General features: G+C 46.4%; 2 protein-coding genes across 2 annotated transcripts in view; one reads left to right on the forward strand and one right to left on the reverse strand.

Annotated features, from left to right (window-relative positions):
* TPST1 (tyrosylprotein sulfotransferase 1) overlaps nucleotides 1–10,629 on the reverse strand; it is a 78,085-nt gene extending 67,456 nt beyond the window's left edge. Inside the window, exon 1 of the mRNA XM_004615917.2 lies at nucleotides 10,412–10,629. The gene's annotated coding sequence lies outside the window, so the exon portion shown is untranslated. The remainder of the gene's footprint in view (nucleotides 1–10,411) is intronic.
* LOC129404404 (proline-rich protein 2-like) lies at nucleotides 10,265–11,128 on the forward strand. Its single transcript, XM_055136788.1, has one exon. It carries the CDS (start codon nucleotides 10,265–10,267, stop codon nucleotides 11,126–11,128), a length of 864 nt encoding a protein of 287 aa, XP_054992763.1.
* Nucleotides 11,129–21,077: the final 9,949 nt, after the last annotated feature.

Here is a 21,077-nt window from a genome sequence, read left to right on the forward strand (position 1 = left end):
GTCCACATAAAAACCTGCATGCAGGCTCCCTCTGCAGCCCGGCACGATCCCCTGGTCTCCACGTCTCTTTGCTTGCCGGCATCCCTGCTCTTCCAAACTCCTGCTCTCTCTTGAACTAACACAATCCCTTTCCTTCTCCCACCCCCACAGCTTGCTAGGTCAGCTTCATTCAATAAAAACTATCTTGTTCCAAAACAAAAAACCCTATCTTGTTTCACTAAAAAGCAACAACAACAAAAAACTTGTGTACAAATGCTCCTGAGTGCTAGTCACAAAAGCCAAAAGTAGGAAACAATTCAAACATTCATCAATTAATGGATAAGATGTGACTGAGTCATAAAATGGAACAGCATTCAAAAGAAAAAAATACAGATACAGCATTCCACATTACAGTATGTAGGATAACAATGGGTTTATGTTGGGTTCCATATTTATAGTGGGTTCCAGTGAGCAGATTAAAGACCAGGAATGCACATACTAGGGCAGGTTTCTGAAGGAACAGGCCGATATTCCATTTTTTTTTTTGTTTTAAGACTCAGAAGAAATTTATTTACATTTTCCTACTTGGCTAGTGCTGAAAATAAGAAACAACTGAATGTCCACTAATGGTCTAGGGATTATTAAACCAGTTCGTGTAAGACAATGGTCAGAGCAACTCATAATTATTAGGCTAGAAAAATGTCTTTCCCTGCATGTGCTTCAATTGCAGGACATAAATTTATTTAGCCAGAGAGGCCTGTGCAAGTAACATTATGGTAATAAAAATTCAGCTGAGTCCTAGCTTCTAAAGCGCTATTCCTCTCTATCTTAAAAAATGGTATCACCACTTTTGTTAACTTCCTTTACAGCGTCTTTCTCTGTTCCCCTTCTCTGCCGGCTTCTTTCTCTTGCTCCCCTTCTCTTTGGCTCCTTTCTCTTCTTCTCTATCACAAGCATCTTTCTTTCCTCCATTATTGGATACTTTATCTTCTTCTTTGTCCTGAGCACTGAAAACTGCTTTATTATAGCCTTTCAGCCTTGCCACAGGGAACTTAGTTAACCTTAGAGCCTTTTTAATGGACACAGGAAGACAGTTAATATTATGTCTTGTAACTTGGGAGCCGATTAACTCCAATAATATTTACTCCTGGGCATCTGCTTTCTTGACACAGTTGCCCTTAATTCCTAGCACCCCAAAAGCAGGGTCCCGATGAGGGACAGAATGGACCCAGGGCAAGCTGTGAGCTACCCTGGCATTGAAATGGGCCAGGCCAAAGCGCCACAATACTCAACTATAAGTTGAGAGCATGGTCATAGACAAATGCTGTCACGATCCAAAAGTAACGTTGAGACTAGGACCTTGCTGGGGTTAGGAAGACTAAGCTGGCCAGAGGACTGTGGTCTGGAATATACAGTAGATGTCCTCAGGAAGAACCAAACTTTAAGTGTGATATATCTCTTACTGGGCTCATACTGAATGACATTGCTAGAAATATTAGAAGTAAATTTACCATAACTATTTAAGTGGATTACTAGCTGAGGAAGGAAGGGACATACCCTGACATGCCCTTGTTTGGACCCCACCCTTGAGCGAACCTCCTAGCAATCTCCTTAGATGAGATTTTGTTCATCTCCTCGAGAAATGGTCTTACCCTTCTTTGTTGATTTGTTAATGTTCAACCCACCTTTGTGTCAGCCCCCTATGTGATTGCTATATAAACTCAGACTGTGGGAGACAGCACAGACGGAGACAGCAGAGACAGCAGAGAAGACAGCAGAGACAGAAGAAGAGACAGGAGAGACAGAAGAAGAGGCAGCAGGACACAGACAGAGGCAGCAGGAGAGAGAGAACATGCAGAAGCAAGAGAGAAGACACAGAAGCAGAGACGGAGAGAGGTCTGAAGAGACCAGAGGAGAGACGACAGAGACAGAGACAGAGAGACAGACAGAAAAGAGCAGAGCGGCACACACAGAAGCAGAGCACAAGGAGGAACCATCCCGACCCGATCTTGACACAGCGGCTTGAGAGCACCGAATGTGAGCGGCACTCAAGCGGCACTCGTGAGAGAATCGCCCCGAGAGCCCAAGAACACAACACACAGCACATCATTGCACCCTCCTGTGCGCACGCCTTTGTAATTTTTTACAACAGTGCTTTGAAAACAACATGGTAAAAGGAAAACACCAGTAATATACGACATATTGTATGATTAAATTTACATAGGATGTACAGAATAAGGAAATCAACAGGAAAAAAAAATAGTGGTTGCCTACGAAAGGGGGGTGACGAGCAGTGACAAGTGAAACATGTATACGGTATCTCTGTGGGGTGTGAAAATGTCCTAAAGTTAACTGTGATAATGGGTGAACAATTGTGTATACAGGAAAAAGTATTAGACTTTAGCTGAGTAAATGCATGAGAAGAAAACTTCTATTTTTAAATGAATAAATGCACGGTATAAGCCTTATATATGAATAAGGCTTTTACTGGAATACACAAGCTAGGACCTGCATATTAGGACTTTTTGGGTGGCTGCCTACTAAAGCAGAAGATTGAAGCATGATCTTGAGTCACCTAACACAATATGAAAAATGATCAGGGTAGAGTGAAAGAAGTCAGAAGGAAAGGAACAGATAGAGAATGACTGCATTCCTATTGTGGGATGTATTTTAAAAAGAAAGAGAAAGAGAGAGAGAGAGAGAGAGAGAGAGAGAGAGAGAGAGAGAGAGAGAGAGAGAGAGAGAGAGAGAGAGAGAGAGAGAGAGAGAGAGAAGTATAAGACTAATATCTAAGGCCAGGGAAAATGGCCAGGAGGACTGGGCAATGGTTGGAAGATTGTGGGGTGGGGAGAAGGGAGAAGGAGGGGGAGGGGCGGGGGAAGTGCCTCATAGAGGCAGGAGGGAAACTGGGGGCGCTGGTGGTGGGAAAAGTACACTGGTGAAGCCATGGGTGTTGGAACATTGTATGACTTAAAGCCAATTATGAAACTTTGTAACCGTATATTTCACTGTGATTCAATTAAAAAATTTTTTAAAAAGACTAAGCTACACTCAAACAATAACCAGTATGACCACAAGTTCAAGGCACTAACAGAAACCAATACCAAGATGAGTCAGATAATGGGAATCATAACAAAAATCTTAAGTAGCCACCGTTAGGGGCTGCAGACGTTAGTGCAGCAGGCAGGGCGCCTGCGTTGCAGACAGCTGCTCCGGGTTTCATCCTGGCATCGCATATGGTTCCCCGAGCACCACCCGGGGTAACTCCTGAGTGCAGAGCCATGACTCCTGAGCTCCCCCAAAGATTAAACCAAAAAAAAAAAAAAGCATGCCAAGACACATAAAAATTAAACTTTTGAAAATCAAAGGCGAAGAATAAATCTTTAAACCAGCTCGGGAGAAGGGTACCTAGAGAAACATGAAATTAATTTAAGTAAGGAAGATTTTCTCATCGAAAATCCCCGAATTCTCAATAAAATGCAAACCATTTCATATGCTGAAACAGGAGTCAACTGAAAATTCTCCCCGGGGCCAGTAGGGGCCAGGGCTGACTCAGTCACTAGAGCACCCACCGCACAAGCATGAGGCTTTCGTGCAATTCCCATCGCAGCCCACCTGTGCTCCCTGTGCTTCCGCTGTCTGGGACCCCAGCACTGCCACAGAACGCGAACGCTCTGGAAAAACACAGCCAGATGTGTGCAAGTACTGCAACCACGGTAAGTGAGTCCAAGGGCGAGCACCACAACCAGGTGTGTGGCCCTGGTGAGCACGGCCACCAAGGACATGTGCAGTTACTGCTGCTCATCTCAACAACGAGAAGGGAAGGGGGAAAACACTACTGACCACAGAGTAAGAAAACAAGATCCAGTTTGTATCTCAGCTCTAACAGAAATGTGCTGTTATCAAAATGTGCTGATCAATAAATAAGCAATTACAGACTTTTCTATAACAGTCATTGAATATTTGGGAATTACAGATTTCTCCCCTCCGCCCCCTCCCTATCACTAAAGCCAAGGAGATTCTTATAGGTAGGTAACAATGCATATTCATCATTTCTGAAAAATCTCTTTGAAGTGAAATGGTTCTGGGCCAGAGAAATAGCTCAATGGGCTGAAGTAAACGCTTGATATCAGGGTCAGACGTTCGGTAAGGGACGGACCCTGAGCACTGATAAGCCCAATCCCTAAGCACTGAGCCAGGAGTGCCCCTGAGCACTACCATGTGTGGCCTGGAGAGAGAGAGAGAGAGAGAGAGAGAGAGAGAGAGAGAGAGAGAGAGAGAGAGAGAGAGAGAGAGAGAGAGAGAGAGAGAGAGAGAGAGTTCTACCACTGCCTAAGATCTTTTATTAGAAATTTTTGTCCTGGTTAGAAATGCCGAAGTATAAACCAAAGCTATTTGTTTTAAAAGGCTATGACTGAGCCAGAGACAGTTCAATAGACTGAACATATTCCTTGCATGTGGGAAGCTCAGGTTTGATCGCAGTTACAACAATCCCCGGCACCAGCAGAAGCCATGCTTGAAAACAGCTGAGAATAGCCCCCAAGGACTGCTGGATGTGACCCAGCCCCCTATCCCCCCCAAAAAGAGATGTGTTCTATATGCCTCAACCATCTGAAAGAGACTAGGTATCTCTGTCCAGAATGAATAGAAGCTCTATGAAGGAACCTCTATACTATCACACCATAACCTTTGTGCTTGTTTGGTGTTTGGAGTCACACCCAGCAATACTCAGGGGTTACTCCTGGCTCTGCACTCAGGAATTACCACTGGCGGTGCTGGGGGCATATGCAGGATGCCAGGGATCGAACCACGGTTGGTCTTGTGCAAGGCAAGTACCCCGCCTGCTGTATTCTTGCTCCAGCCCCAGCAAAATGATTTTAAAGCTAAATCACAATTCCATTCATCGGTATCTACTCTAATTTATCACGATTATGTGCACGGTGGGAGGGGCTGAAACAAGGAAGACTGCGAGCATGAATAGTTATCTGTAAAGCAGCCAAAACATAGTTGGTCAGTTTTCAAAACTGTGAACTCAAGACCTGTCTTAGCAGATTTATTTACCAACTGAGTCATACAACCAATATTACATCAAGTTTCTAAAACAACAAATCCTGTGCAAGGCAGTGAAAAAACAGAAAGAAGGCGCTTTGATAGTCTGAGAAAATTAATTACTATAAATAACAAATATAATAATTATCATAATTACCATAATTATATACCTGCCACAAAAATCTAAATCTCTTGAATTACTTGATAGGAATGAGAAGGAATTTGTGATTCATAATAAATTTCTTGCAATCTCTTTTTTGGCCGCACCCAGTGATGCTCAGGGATTACTCCTGGTGGCTCTGCACTCAGGAATTACTTCTGATGGTGCTCAGGGACCATATGGGATGCCGGGGATCAAACCCGGGTCAGCTGCATGCAAGCAAACACCCTACCCGCTGTCCTATTGCTCCGGCCCCAATTTCTTTCAATCTTACTGGAGTTTATACTAGTAAAATAAATGACTCTTGCCAGAGCAACCAGATGCTGACCTAGGAGAAAAGTAGTAGGGGGCTGTAAATTGAAAACAATCACCAGTATCCAATGATTAGATCAAGTGTCCCCATGTAACACTGACTGCATAAAATTCCTAAGCCTCAATCATTCAGAAATCTTTCAGACTGGCAAACACGTGGATAGTGGTGGTGCAACTGGAGAAGGAATGGAAGCTCAGTGCCCACTGCCACAGTTTGCCCCGTGCATCCGAACTGCCTGGCAGTTCCTTGTTTTCAGTTTAATTTTTTTTTCTTTTTGGATCACACCCGGCGATGCACAGGGGTTACTCCAGGCTTTGCACTCAGGAATCGCCCCTGGCGATGATTGGGGGACCATATGGGATGCTGGGAATCGAACCAGGGTCGGCCATGTGCAAGGCAAACACCCTATTTGCTGTGCTATCGCTCCAGCCCCATTTTGGGATTGCCCCAGCCGTGATGGGAGAGTGGGTATGCAAGCGGGTATTCAGTGCCAGAGATCACGCAAGACTTGTGCTCCGGCCCTTTGTGCCGTCTCCCCAGCCCTAGTCTTCATTTTTAACCTTTATAATGGAGAGGTAATTGTAAGAGCGTTCTTTCTTTTTTCTTTTTTTTTTGGGGGGGGGCACACTCAGCGATGCTCAGGGGGTTCTCCTGGTTCTGTGCTCAGGAATTACTCCTGGCAGTGCTTGGGGGACCATATGGGATGCCGGGAATCGAACCCGGGTCGGCCACGTACAAGGCAAGCACCCTATCCACTGTACCATCTCACCAGCCCCGGTAAGAGTGTTCTTAAAGTTGTCTGAGTCCTCCTAGCAAACTGCTGATCTAAGGAGGGGGTTGCAGGAACCTTAACTTATAGCCAGTTGCTCGAAAGTAAAAATCACAACCTGAAACTTCCAACTGATATTTAAAGGAAGGTGGCTGAAACTGAGTCCTGCACCTCTGGGGTCTGCACCAACTCCGCTAGTGAAGGTCATCCAGAGTTGGGAATCATTTACTGTGAGAAGAAAACTCAAAGTCTTTGTGTCAGAAGAGCTTCGAGCAGTGGAGGAAAACAGTAGTTTAGTTTTAGGCAGGGTTCCATACCCCATGGAGCTTCTAGCCATGATCAGGGTAAAATATTTTCAAGACAATTACTTCAACAGCTACGTGTCCCAAGTACAGAAAAAGCAAGTAACTACAACAAAGTGTGACATTTATCCTGATTTTTAAATGTTGGATGCTATTGTTCCTCAGAGTTCCATCACTTCCTTGGCTGGCTCTGAGCCCAGTTCTCAGCCCTAACTGCATATCATCATTACATGGGAAGCAGTTTTTAATGCCTTGATCCCTCATCCTTACCCTTTAAAAGCTCCCCAGATAGTTTTCAAGTAGAATCACAGTTGAAAACTAGAAAATCTCACCTACTTTCCGTAACTCCAGTTACTCTCCTATTGCAGACCATAACATCAGCACTTTCAGGCCAAACCATCCCCTCTGTAGTTCCTCAAGCATTTATTTTATTTTATTTTATTTTATTTTATTTTATTTTATTTTTATTTTTATTGAATCACTGTAAGATAGTTACAAGCTTTCATGTTTGGGTTACAATCACACAATCATCAAACACCCATCCCTCCACCAGGGCACATTCCCCACCACCGATATCCCTGGCATACCCCCCCTTTCCCACCCTCCCCCTGCCTCCATGGCAGACAATATTCCCCATACTCTCTCTCTCTACTTTGGGCATTATAGCTTGCAACACAGACACTGAGAGTTCCTCAGGCATTCCATTCCCTATAGATCCAAAACTGGATTCTTCCTTGTTCTTCCAAAACCTGTATTTTCCTGTATTTCCTGTCTGGATGAACAGAGCCACCACTAGCCTAGTCACTTTCATCAAATATCAACAAGTCATCTTTTATTCTCCCTGCCTCCTCACCTTCCACAATTAACAGTTCTTTCCTTTTTCTTTCTATCCTTTCTTTCCTTTCTTCCATTCTTTAGGGTAGCAGGGATCGAACCCAGGTCAGTCACTTGCAAGTACTCACCTGCTGTTCTCTCTCTCTCTCTCTCTCTGGCCCCTTCACCAGTTCTTCATGCTGAGTGTGAACACATTAGGTTCTCTCACTGGCTTCAACATGTTTCACCTAGATCCCTGTAACAAACACCTTCATCTCCATACATCACTCTAATCCTTCTCTCGAGCCCTTTCTCAACAATGCTACCAGAAGAATCAGGGGCATCTCCAGAAAAATCCATCTAATTACAATGCTCCATCCAGGTCAGGGAATGTAGGAATGGATGGATTCAAATCCACCTGAAGGTTGGGGAGATAGTCCAAGGTTAAGGTTCTTACTTTGCATGAGGTGGACCATGGCTTGAGCCTCAGCACCAGCCAGTCCCCTAAGCACCTCCAAGAGTGACCTCAGAGCACAAAGCCATGAGGAGCCCTGAGCCCAGCCAAATGTGTATGTGTGTGTGTGTTGGGGGGGGGGAAGTGTGTGTATGTTTGTGTGGTCTTAAAGAGCCCAGGGGATGGCTCAGCAGTGAAGCACCCATCTTGCAAACATGAATTCAATCCCTGGTGTCCCCTGCAGGAACAGTCCCTGTAGTTTACTACTGTCTGGGACCCCAGCATGGTGCGTACACAGCCTCTAACACCCAGGTATCTGAGAGTACCACAACTAAAGCATGTGACTGCTGCAAACACCACAACTAAAGATGTGTGAGTACCGTGGCCAGGAGAGTGATCGCTGGCCAGCATGTAACATGACAGCCGTAACAACCCCTGGCAAGCACTACAACTAAAGGACCGTGACTCCCACCAGCGCATGTGCGAGCGCCACAGCTGAGGAGAGCGACCGCTGCTGAGAATAACGGCCAAGTGCTGCAAGCATCATATCCAGATGTGCAGGCCCTGGCAAGCGCCACAAGCGAGTGAATGTACATGATATGTACAGATGTACATGATATGTACAGATGTCACACAGCCTAGCATCTGTAATGACAGTGTGACCAAGTGGGACGTCCAAGACCATGACCTTAAAGCCTAGAAAGAAAAGAAAGACATGCAAAAAAAAAAAAAAAAAGGTAACCTTTACGGGTTCTTTGACAATAGAGATCAAAATATAAATTCAAGAAGGAGTGAATGGCTTTAAAATGAGTAAGTTAGGGGCTGGAGTGATAGCACAGTGGGAAGGGCGTTTGCCTTGCATGCAGCCAACCTGGGTTCGAATCCCAGCATCCCATATGGTCCCCTGAGCACCGCCAGGAGTAATTCCTGAGTGCAGAGCCAGGAGTAACCCCTGTGCATTGCCAGCTGTAACCCCAAAAGCAAAAAAATAAAAAAAATAAAAATAAAATGAGTAAATTAGAGGCATGTATAATCCATAGGTTGCTATGGGCGGAAAGAGCAGTCTGTGGAGAGAGAACAAAAAGGCATGAGGTATTCAGGCATTCAAGGTAGTGTGGGTGATTAGAAGACAGAGGCAAAAGGCAAGTCATGGCCAATGACATAAACCTGAGATAGGAACGGGTTAGACTTAGCATGATTCCCCACCCACCCACCACTACTCTCCCCACCCCTCTCCCCCACTCCCTGGCTGAAATAGTAGTTTCCCACTATCAGAAGGAAACTGCAGTAGGAGATACAGCTCAGTAATGAGCGGTCTCTCCATACGCTTTCAGTTTCGTCTCTCATCACACCACGTCTTCTTTCTCCAGTGGTTCCGGACCCCAGTTCTTTTCCAAATGCGGCAGGCTATGGCACGCTTTTGTATATTTTTGTTTGAGGGCCATGCCCTGCAGTGCTTGGGTTTACTCCTGGCTCTGTGCTCAGGGATCACTCCTGGCGGGGCTCAGGGGACCATATGGGGTGCTGGGATGGAACCAGAGCGATTGCATGCAAGGCAAATGCCCTGCCTGCTCGCTGTGCTACCTCTCAGGACCCACATCTCTGTGCATAACTCAAGACGGTCTATCTCTCCTTTACTACACTGTCCACATTCAGCTCAGCAATCATCTCTTTTGAAAACTTTATTGGTTGGCTAAGCACCTTCTATGAATGTTTTCAGCACTTGAAACATTGTATCTCCACATTCAGGAGATACAATGACATAAGACACAACCCCTTTCCTTAATGTTTGTTAACGAATCAGAGAGAAAAAAAATAAGACAACATCATCTTAATAGGTTAACCACAGAGCAAAGATGTAGCTAGAACACAAAGAAAAGTCAGCGAGGGGCCAGAAGAGAGGGCAGGGGTTAAGGAACTTGCCTTGCACGCCAACCCCAATTCAATCCCTGGTACCCGGGAGGATCCCGAGCACCTCCAGGCGTGAGCCCTGAGCACCATCGGATGTGGCCCGATGCTCTTCCCCGCACCCTGAAGCCCTAGCCCCCACTCCCAAATCATCAAGCACCAACGGGGTGGATATAGATGGTCCTAGACAGAGCAAGGCGCCTGGGGACAGACATCCTTCCCCCGCCCTGCCCAGCGCGCGCGCTTCTCGGGGCATCCGGGCAGACGGTGCTGCTGCCCTCTGCTCTGACTCATGACTGCGCGGGGGTCCACAGGGAAGACCAGCCCACCGTGGCTCTGGATCACGGAACCAAACGGTTGCTGGGCCGGGATGTTCAGAAACGTGACCCCAGAGGCAAGGGTCCCCCACCCTCCCCACGGCTGAAATCCATCAGTCGGTCCCCCACGATCGCCAGGATGAAACTGCAGCGGGCGCGAAAAAACGTCTCGGGGGTGTTGGGTGGGGGGGAGGAGCGGGATGCGGGTGCGACAGCGACAGCGGCAGCCCAGCCCCGGCAGTGTGGTCCCGGAGCCCGAGCTCAGGGCCAGCCCCGAGAGGGCGAGGAGGGGACGCGGGGCGGCCGGGCCGGACCGTGCCCCGAGCGGAGCGCACAGTCCGCCTTACCTGGGACGAGCGAGGAGCCGCTGCGCCGCCTCCCCAGCATCCTGGGCTCCCCCGCGTCTCCCACCGCGCCGGGCGGGGACCGTCCCGCTCGCCCTCCCCGCCGGGCGCCACGCGCCGCCGGCCCCGCGGAGCAGAGCGGACGCGACCGAGCCCGCGGCCGCTCAGCAGCGACTCCCGCTGCCGCCGCCGCCGCCGCCGCCGCGGGAGCGCCCGCCCCGCTGCGGGGCCGCCGGGGATCACAGGCGCGCGCTGATTGGCCTTCGCGCGCCAGGCCCGGCTGATGTGTCGGGCTCTCTGATTCGTGCCACCCCGACGGAGGCGGGGCTCGGCGCTGCTCCAGCTGCAGGAGGAGCAGAGAGGCTGGAGTGGACCCGACGTCCTGGCCGCGAGAGATGCCCCAGGGCGGGGGAGTTCGCTCGCTGCCCTCGGGGTCTGCCCGGAGGGCACCTGAAGGCGCGGGTGCTGCCGGAGCGAAGGCGAGGCGAGCCTAGCTGGAGCACTGGCCGGCGCAGTAACTGTCTCCCCGACCCCACGGGGGTGGCCTGCAACCACAAGGCGTCCCAAGGAATGCCCACCCTCTGGCCCTCCGGCCCAGCAGCTTTCGGCTCACGGGAGACCAGCAAGTGCAAACACAGATTCGCAGGATGTTGCATACCGCACAGGAGTGGAAATGGCCTGTTTAAATTTCAGGGGAGACAGTGGAATTTCACAACTTAAAATTAACCCTGTATGTTCCAGCAGGCTCTCCTGTTTCAGACAATAATTGTTTCGGCGCTAAATAGATTAGGAAAAAGCATGGGATGGGCAATCTGATAACTCTGTTTTACAGTGTTTGCCTGTTTGCTGGAAAGATAGCTCAGAAATAGGGTGGTCCTGGGTTCCATCGCTAGCATTCACGCAAATCCTATTAATCCTGAAAGTTGTGTTAGCTCTACAATGAGGACTGCAGAATGGGGCATATGCCCTAGGAAGTTTCTGTGAATATCGAGCAAGTAGACACAAAAATTTGTATCTGTTGGTTGGAGACATAGTACAGCGTGTGGGGCGCTTGCCTTGCACGCGGCGGAACCAGGTTTCATCCTGGCACTACATATAGTCCCCAGGAGTGATCCACGAATGCAGAATCAGGAATAAGCCCTGAGTATCACTGGGTGTGGCCCCCAAAATAACAACAAAAAAGCAAAAGTATCTGAACATAACATATGTAGCCGCATTATTAATAATAGTCAATAAAACTTGGGGGGTGACATGTAGATGAACTGATTAATGGTTGAAGAGAATAAGGCATATCTATACAATAAAATATTATTCAGCCTGTTTTAGAAACTAACTTCTAAAACATGCTACACTGTTCATGGAGGTTGAAAATATCTGAAGGGAACTGAAGAAACTATAACACAAATCATCTAAATCCATTTATATGTCACTGTCACTGTCATCCCGTTGCTCATCAATTTGCTTGAGCGGGCACCAGTAATGTCTCCACTGTGAGACTTCTTGTTACTGTTTCTGGCATATCAAATACGCCACGGATAGCTTGCCAGGCTCTGCCGTGTGGGCGAGATACTCTCGGTAGTTTGCCGGGCTCTCCAAGAGGGACAGAGGAATCGAACCGATAGCACAGTGGTAGAGCATTTGCCTTGCACGAAGCCAACCCCATTTATATGAAGTGTAAGAATTGGTAAATTTACAGAACATTGATGGAAGTCTTGGGCTGAAGGGATTAAGGGGAAATAGGAAATGGCTTTTTATGGGTATGGAGTTTTTTTTTTGGGGGGGTGACTGATGAAAGTTATAAAATTGTGTCAGTCGTATAAATCTTTGAATATACAAGAACTAAGTGCTTTAAATAGTTGAATTATATGGTAACTTATCTTTTAACAAAGCTAGGGTTACCGGGGGCAGGCAGGAGGGAGGGATGACAGGAATCAAACCCAGGGCCTCATATATGCAAGGCATGCGATATATGAGTAAGCCATATCCATATCCCTGGCCTCTCAAAAAAAAAGTTATTTTAAAAATTGAGATAAAATGAGATAATAAACCTCTGAAAGCCCTTTAGAGAAGAACTCAGTAAGTAAGAAACTTCACTTTCTTCTAGATGCTATTGCAAAATCTTGGATAATTTGATCTGAGAAAATTAAAATAGATACGCAAGGCATTTTTCTTTGAAACATTTCAATTAAATGAAGAAGATGTTCTGATTTAGGCAAACCTGCTATTAGGCAGGCAAAAATGGATTGCTATAATTACGAAGCACATCACAGGGAAATCAGCAAGGCCCACAGGCAGAGAACAGGGGAAAAAGGGAAGGAAGGAGGTGGCACTCAACAAGATGACTAGAAGCCCAGTCTTTTAAGGTAAGGGACTATGTCTCATTCCATGTCCTTCTTTCCAGACCCCTTCATAAAACGATCTCACCATGACCTGAGTGATACTGGAGTTAGAGGCAGAGAGATGCGTCAACGGCCCAGAGCATTCTTTCTTTCTTTTTTTTTTTTTTTTTTGCGTTTTGGGTCACAACCCAGCGATGCTCAGGGGTTACTCCTGGCTTTGCACTCAGGAATTACTCCTGGTGGTGCTTGGGGGAACCATATGGGATGCCGGGGATTGAACCCGGGTCGGCCGCGTGCAAGGCAAACGCCCTACCCGCTGTGCTATGGCTCCGGCCCCCGGCCCAGAGCATTCTTTATCTGCAGGATACCCAAGTTCCATCCCTGATCCCACATGGTTCCTGAGCACCAGGAGTAACCCCTGAGCATCATGGGTGTGCCCCCACCTCATAGAAACAAAAACAAGATCCTGAACCTGGGTCCGAGAGATAGCTCAATACACTTTGCACGTGGGAAGCCCGGGGTTCATCCTCCAATATCACATGATCCCCTGAGCACCACCGGGAGCGAGCATTGAACCTAGCGTAACCCTTGCACTGCTGGTTAAAAGTCAAAGCAAACAAAACTACGGGTGCTGCTATTAGAATCTCAAAGGCATTCTCGGAGGAAACATGGTCCCTGCCAGCCTCCCTCCGCAGATGAGAAACGCAGCTCTTGGGGCTGACCTTCAGCCCAGCAAATGCTTTCCACACCTCCGAAAGGAAGCGGCCAGGTGGGAGGCTGTTGCTTGAGACTCATGTACTAAATTGGGAGAACAAATTCCAGATGTGGGAGAATTCAGTAAGACCCGTGGAGAGGAGGCTGTTCAGTGAAAACCTGGCAGGGAGCTTGGCAGGATGTGTCCCTGGGCACATCTCCAGGGGCCCTCATTTGCTGATTGCAGCCACAAGCGAAGGGCAGGAAGGCAACTTCAGAAGCAAGCTTTTCCAGGTTTCCAAAACTACCCCTACCCAATAAGCATGTAAAGAAGACTCCAAAATGATGTACTCCTAAACGAAAAGAACAAAGTTAGAAACACATTATATTATATGGCCTATTGAATTGAATAATATGAGAATACACACACTTGTGATCTTGCAGAGATAATCTCCACCAGGGAGAATAGCAAACTGGGACCCGTGATTGTGTCTGGGAGGGAAACTGAGGGATGTGTACGCAAGACCAAAAGAGATTTATTTTTACCGTGTGGTATTTTTTGAAATTTTGTACCCTGGATTAATCTATATTTGTTTTTGTTTGGGGGCCACACACTGCAGTGCACAGAGGTTATTCTTGGCTCTGCACTCAGGAATCGCTCCCATGGGCTTGGAGAACCATATGGGATGCCAGAGAGCAAACCCTTAGCCCCTGTACTATCTCTCCGGCCCATATATATGTATACATATATGTGTGTATGTGTGTATATGTGTATATATACATATATGTATGTATATGGGCTGGAGCGATAGCACAGCAAGAAGGGCGTTTGCCTTGCACGCGGCCGACCCAGGTTCAAATCCCAGCATCCCATATGGTCCCCTGAGCACAGCCAGGGGTAATTCCTGAGTGAAAAGCCAGGAGTAACCCCTGTGCATCGCCAGGTGTGACCCAAAAAGCAAAAAAAAAAAAAAAAATTCATACACCCCTCTCGGAAAGCCCAGCAAGCTACTGAGAGTATCTCCACCATACAGTAGAGCCTGGCAAGCTACCCGTGGCATATTTGATATGCCAAAAACAGTAAAAAGTAGTCTCACAATGGAGATGTTACTGGTGCCCGCTCAAGCAAATCGATGAACAACGGGATGACAGTGCAGTGATACACACACACACACACACACACACACACACACACACACACATATATATATATTTAGAGAAATATTTCCTGGAGAACTCACTTTTCACATGGCACTTATACTATTCTTATAATATCAATTTAATAAGCCTGTGTAACTCACAGAACACTTTGCCCAGGTTCTGATTTCACCTGAGAGAACAGAGGACTTTGCCCTCTGACCTGTATACAGGCCATTCAAAGGACTCAGGGTTTTTTTGTTGTTTTTCTTCACTTTGGTTTGTTTTGGTTTTGGTTTTGAGCCACAGCAGGCGATGCGCAGGGGTTTTTCATGGCTCTGCACTCAGGAGTTATTACTGGTAGTGCTCAGGGGATCATATGGGATGCCGGGAATCAAACCCAGCTTGGCTACATGCAAGGCAAGCGCCCTACCTGTTGTACTATCAGTCTGCCCCCAACCCACTTTTTTTCCCCCAAGTAACACAGGCTGCTGTGTGGGACCCAAGAAAAGAGAACTAGTCACCTCAGGAAAAGCCCACAAGGTCAGCCTTTACACGGCTTCTGCCTGAGAGGAAGACCTGGTCAAGAGTAAGGACAGGAGGGGCTGGAGTCATAGTACAGCAGGTAGGGTGTTTGCCTTGCACACGGCCGATTCGGGGTTTGATGCTCAGCATCCCATATGGTCCCCTGAGCACTGCCAGGAGTGATTCCTGAGTGCATGAGCCAGGAGTAAGCCCTGTGCATCTCCAGGTGTGACCCAAAACGCAAAAAAAAAAAAAAAAAAAAAAAAAAAAAAGAGGACTTGAGATTCATCTGGAAAAAGCCTCTGTGCCCACATCCCTCAGAAAGCTTGAGAAGAACCTGAGGCAGCACAGCCCTTAGCACCGTTATGGGGGAAGAGGGTGTGAGCGTTTCTCTGGTGTTTGGAAGGACAGAAGTGCCATGGATTTCCCTCCACAGCGTTTCCTTCCCAGGATCTGGCAGGATGGAAGCAGAGGTGGGGGGTAGAGGGAGGAGGCAGCCCTCAGTAAAGAAGAACTGGGGAATAGAATTATGCCAGGTCCTATTTTCATTCTGTCCATGGGAGTGAGACGCGAAGGGCAGAAAAAAAGGGAACTAGAAACAGTACAGAAAGAGCAAAGCACCTTTACCGTGTACTTTCAGAGAGCTCAGACTTCACTATTGGAGGGGAGTGAAGTGAGGCAAAGGGAGTCCTCAAGAACAAGGGCAAAACATGGTGAAAGAAGTTGCTTGTGTTTCCCTGGTCCTCGGTCCTGTCCCCTCCACACCTCCACAGCCCTGGCACTCATTGAATGACTATGTGAGTGAATGAATGAGAGAGATGAACTACAAGGCCAGCAGCCACCAATGAAGGTTTTAAGGCAAAGCAGAGGAACCAGCAGAAAAGAGGAGGGCATTTCAGTCCTGTCTGGACGGGGGTGGGGAAAGCTGGTGGGAACCACCAGAACCAAAAAATTCTTGGCCGAAGATTGAGGGTTAATTCTTTCCTCTACTTAAAGTGACCCAAAGCTGACTCAGGGACAAGATAAAACTTACCACAAACAGCATCAAAGAGCCAACGAGCTTCAGGAGACACCTCCCAATTCTCTTGACACCGGTGGCATAGAGGAACTTGCACCAAGAAAAGAAAATGGTGATGCCATTTGATGAAAAGGGGGAAAATTTTTTCCCCACCCCTAGATCCAGGAAAATGAGCCAGGTCAGGCCCCTCAGCCACATCATCACTTTAAAGTCAGAATCCAGCCCAGCCTCTGAGCAGACTTTTTTTTTTTTTCCAAATGGCTACAGGATTCCTGCACCTTCCAAAAAATACCTCTTCATGCTGCTCTTGCCAGGCAGGGAGGGCCGCATGCCCAGTCTGGAACCAACTAAATGGGTTTCCTGAGCCTGGGAGCTGTGCCCCAAGCTGGGCAAACCCTGGCACGGGAAACTTGCAGAGCTCGGGGGAAACCAGTGGCACAGCTACTGCTGCTGACTGGGAGAAAAGCATCCTCGCATTCCTGGGACACAGACATTATATGACTTCCAGGGATGTTTTCCTAACCTAACGATGAATATAACCCCCCCTGCAAAATCAACACCAGGCCTTTCTGCAGTTTCCTGAAACAAACTATGGGGAAAGGGGTCCCTCAGCTCCAGAAAACAGAGATGGGAGTGATGACCAGGAGGTGCCAGAAAGATGTTTCTGAGAAGCTTATTTCCGGACTTGAAAATTACACGATTTGTTCATTTTGTGAAAACTCATCGAAGTCGACACATGCACTTTTTTTTTTATGTTCACTATACTTTATTTAAAAATAAAACATCTTAAATGTTTATCTTATTCCCTTGTTAGGTTTAAGAACCACCAGTTCAGAGGTACAGGTTGGGAGATTTCTGTTATACTAAAGAAATTCTGGGTGCCAACACACTGAACAAATCCAATGCAATCCCCATAAAAATTCTCTGGCATTCTTCAAGGACATGGAACAAATTCTATTAAAACTTGTATGGAGCCATAAAACTTCTCGACTAGCCAAAGCAATACTTAGAAAAAAGGAATATGGGGAGGGGAGTTTCATTTCCTGATTTAAAATCGTATAAAGCCATAGCAATCAAAATTGCATAGTATCTTGCCTGCACGGCAGAGCCTGGCAAGCTACCCGTGGCATATTCAATATGCCAAAAACAGTAACAGCAAATCTCACAATGGACACGTTACTGGTGCCTGCTCGAACAAATCGATGAGCAACAGGATGACAGTGAGAGTGACTGACTGGAATAAAGGCAGATTCTTAGTCCAATGGAATAGAATTATGAAGTGGAACAAGGAAAATCTCTTCAACATTCAGGACCAGGAGGGTCTGGAGAGATAGTACAGGGGGTAAGTCTCTTGCTTTACACACAGCCAGTCCAGGTCTCACCCTTGGCACCCCATATGGTCCCCCAAGTCCTACCAGGAATAATCCCTGAGTCCAGATCCAGGAGTAAGCCCTGCGAACTGCTGGTGTGACCCAAAAATCAAATGGAAAAAAAAATAAGGTACTGGGAAAACTGGTTAATTATATAAAAAAAAATTTAATTAACCTAACCCCCCTCTCACACCATATACAAAAGCTAATTTAAAATGGACTAAAGACCTCATTATCGGGGCTGGAGCGATAGCACAGCGGGTAGGGCGTTTGCCTTGCACGCGGCCGACCCGGGTTCGAATCCCAGCATCCCATATGGTCCCCTGAGCACCGCCAGGGGTAATTCCTGAGTGAAGAGCCAGGAGTAACCCCTGTGCATCGCCAGGTGTGACCCAAAAACCAAAAAAAAAAAAAAAAAAAGACCTCATTATCAACCCAAACCCAATAAAATACATAAAGGAAAGTACAGATAGAATGTCAAACTAGAAAGTTTCTGTACTAAAAAAGAAATGATGTGTAAAAATACTCTACTCACTGAACAAAAATATTCACACACTCGGGGCTGGAGTGATAGCACAGCGGGTAGGGCATTTGCCTTGCACGCAGCCAACCCTGGTTCAATTCCCAGCATCCCATATGGTCCCTTGAGCACTGCCAGGCGTAATTCCTGAGTGCAGAGCCAGGAATAACCCCTGTGCATCGCCAGGTGTGACAAAGAAAGAAAGAAAGAAAGAAAGAAAGAAAGAAAGAAAGAAAGAAAGAAAGAAAGAAAGAAAGAAAGAAAGAAAGAAAGAAAGAAAGAAGGAAGGAAAGAAAGAAAGAAAGAAAGAAAGAAAGAAAGAAAGAAAGAAAGAAAGAAAGAAAGAAAGAAAGAAAGAAAGAAAGGAAGAAAGAAAGAAGAAAGGAAAGATGGAAGGAAAGAAGAAGGAAAGAAAGAAAGAAAATATTCACACAATATGTCTGACAAAAGGCTAATACCTGACTCCAAAGCTCAACAACAACAACAAAAAGCAACCCTGTTCAAAAAATGGGAGTGTCACTATACAGATGTGTTCTCTGACAAAAGATATACTAGTGATCTGGGGCTGGAGCAATAGCACAGCGGGTAGGGCGTTGCCTTGCACACAGCTGACCCGGGTTCGAATCCCAGCATCCCATATGGTCCCCTGAGCACCGCCAGGAGTAATTCCTGAGTGCAGAGCCAGGAGCAACTCCTGTGCATGGCCAGGTGTGACCCAAAAAGGAAAAAAAAAAGATATACTAGTGATAAACAAGCACATGAAAGGGTGCTCAGCATCACATGTTATTAGAAACATGCATATCTAAATGACAGTGAAATATCCCACACCAATAAAAATCACCTTTATCAAAACATCTAGTGCTGGTGGGGATGAAGTAAAAAAGAATCACCCATTATAATCGGAAGAACTATTGTCTGGATCAGCCTGGATGGCAAACAGTATAGAGATTTTGCAAAATGTTTCAAATGTTGATTCCATGTGAACTGGTGGTTCTACTCCTTGGCATCAAGATATATGCACACCTAGTTCATTGTAGCATTATTTACAATAGCCAAGATCTGCAAGTAACCCAAGTACTTAACAACAAATGACTGGACAAAGAAGACAAAGAAGCCATGGTATATATACACAACGGACTGTATCTGAGCTATAGGAAAAGGTGCAATATTGCAGTTCTCTGCAATTTAGATGAAACCAGAGGCTATCACTCGAAGTAATATGAGTTGAAAAGGACAAATAATAAATAGTCACTCTCAAATAAATTTTTAAAATTTCTTTTTTTTAATTAAAATTTTTTTAATGGAATAGACATTGACCAATGCAAACAATCCCTGAGATTTCACCTATAAAACTGCATTTGCTAAGTGGAGTATGGAGATTTGAGGCTGGGGGAGGGATTAGAAGGGACCAGGGGACAATCATGGAGGGATACTGGCACTCCTTGTGGGTGTGGAATATTGTGTGCCTGAAACATTAATACTATTATGGCTGCAAATCATGATACCTTATTTATTTATTTTGGTTTTGGGGTCATACCCTGTGATGCACAGGGCTTACTCCTGGCTTATGCACTTAAGAATTACCCCTGGTGGTATTCAGGGGACCATATGGGATGCTGGGAATTGAACCCGGGTCGGTGGCGTGCAAGGCAAACACCCTACCCGCTATGCTATTGCTCCAGCCCCATTTTTTAAATTTTTAAAGAGAGATTCTTCATGTGTTTGAGTGTGGGCTAAAGTATCTGGAGACTCATTTGTGGAATATAAAATAACATAATATGAGACTAACACCTAAGAATAGTACAGGCAAGGGCCAGGAGGATCGCTCCATGGTTTGGAAGCCTGCCTCATGGGCTGGGGGAGAAGGCAGCTGGAATAGAGAAAGGACCACTAAGTCAATGATGGTTGAGGGTATCGCTCGTGATGGGAGATGTGTGCTGAAAGCAGACTAAGGCCCAAACATGATGGCCTCTCAGTATCTGTATTGCAAACCATGATGCCCAAAGCAGAGACAGAGCAAGAAGGAAGGTCCCTGCCACAGAGGCAGGGAATGGAATGGGGGACGGGGAGGAATATTGGGGACACTGATGGTGGGAAATGCGCACTGGTGTAAGGATGGGTGTTTGATCATTGCATGACTGAAACTCATGAAAGCTTTGTAACTGTATCTCATGATACCTATAAATCATGATACCTAATTTTTTATTTTTTTGCCTTTGGGGTCATACCCGGCAATGCACAGGGGTTACTCCTGGCTCTGTACTCAGGAATTACTCCTGGTGGTGCTCAGGAGACCACATGGGATGCTGGGAATCGAACCCGGGTCGGCCACATGCAAGGCAAACGCCCTACCCACTGTGCTATCACTCCAGCCCCTGTTGGGTTTATATATATATATATATATATATATATATATGTATATATATTTTATTTTATTGAATCACCATGTGAAAAGTTACAAAGTTCTCAGGCTTATGTCTCAGTTATACAACGTTCAAACACCCGTCCCTTCACCAGTGCCCACATTCCACCACCAAAAACCCCAATATGCCTCCCACCCCCACCCCCGCCTGGGTAACTGATAAATTTCACTCTTCTCTTTACCTTGATTACATTCCATATTTCAACACAAAACTCACTATTGTTGTTGGAGTTTCAACACAGACTCACTATTTTTGTTGGAATTTATCCCCCAAGAATACAGCCCTATTGACAAGGAAATATTTGATAGTGAGTTTTCCACTGACGAGAATGACGAGATAAAAAGTCGCGCGGCCGCTATAGCGGCCGCACGGTTTACAATTTCTGTATTTTAGTAATTAAATCCAGGGATATTAAAGTTGGAAATTTAATCATTTCCCTTCCTGGAGCAGCATGGAGCAAAAGCTTAGTTCACAGTCTGGATACATGGTTGCAAGCACTCGCCGGAAACCCAACTCTTATAGCTGCCTCTGGTTCCTACCCAACTCTTATAGCTGCCTCTGGTTCCTGCTCGTTCGGCATTCCCGCGGCTGTGCAGAGGCATGGCCACCCAGGTCAAATCTCCTGGGTTTATATTTTTACGTAG

This window comes from Sorex araneus, chromosome 4, assembly GCF_027595985.1.
Source record: "Sorex araneus isolate mSorAra2 chromosome 4, mSorAra2.pri, whole genome shotgun sequence".
Lineage (NCBI taxonomy): Eukaryota > Metazoa > Chordata > Mammalia > Eulipotyphla > Soricidae > Sorex > Sorex araneus.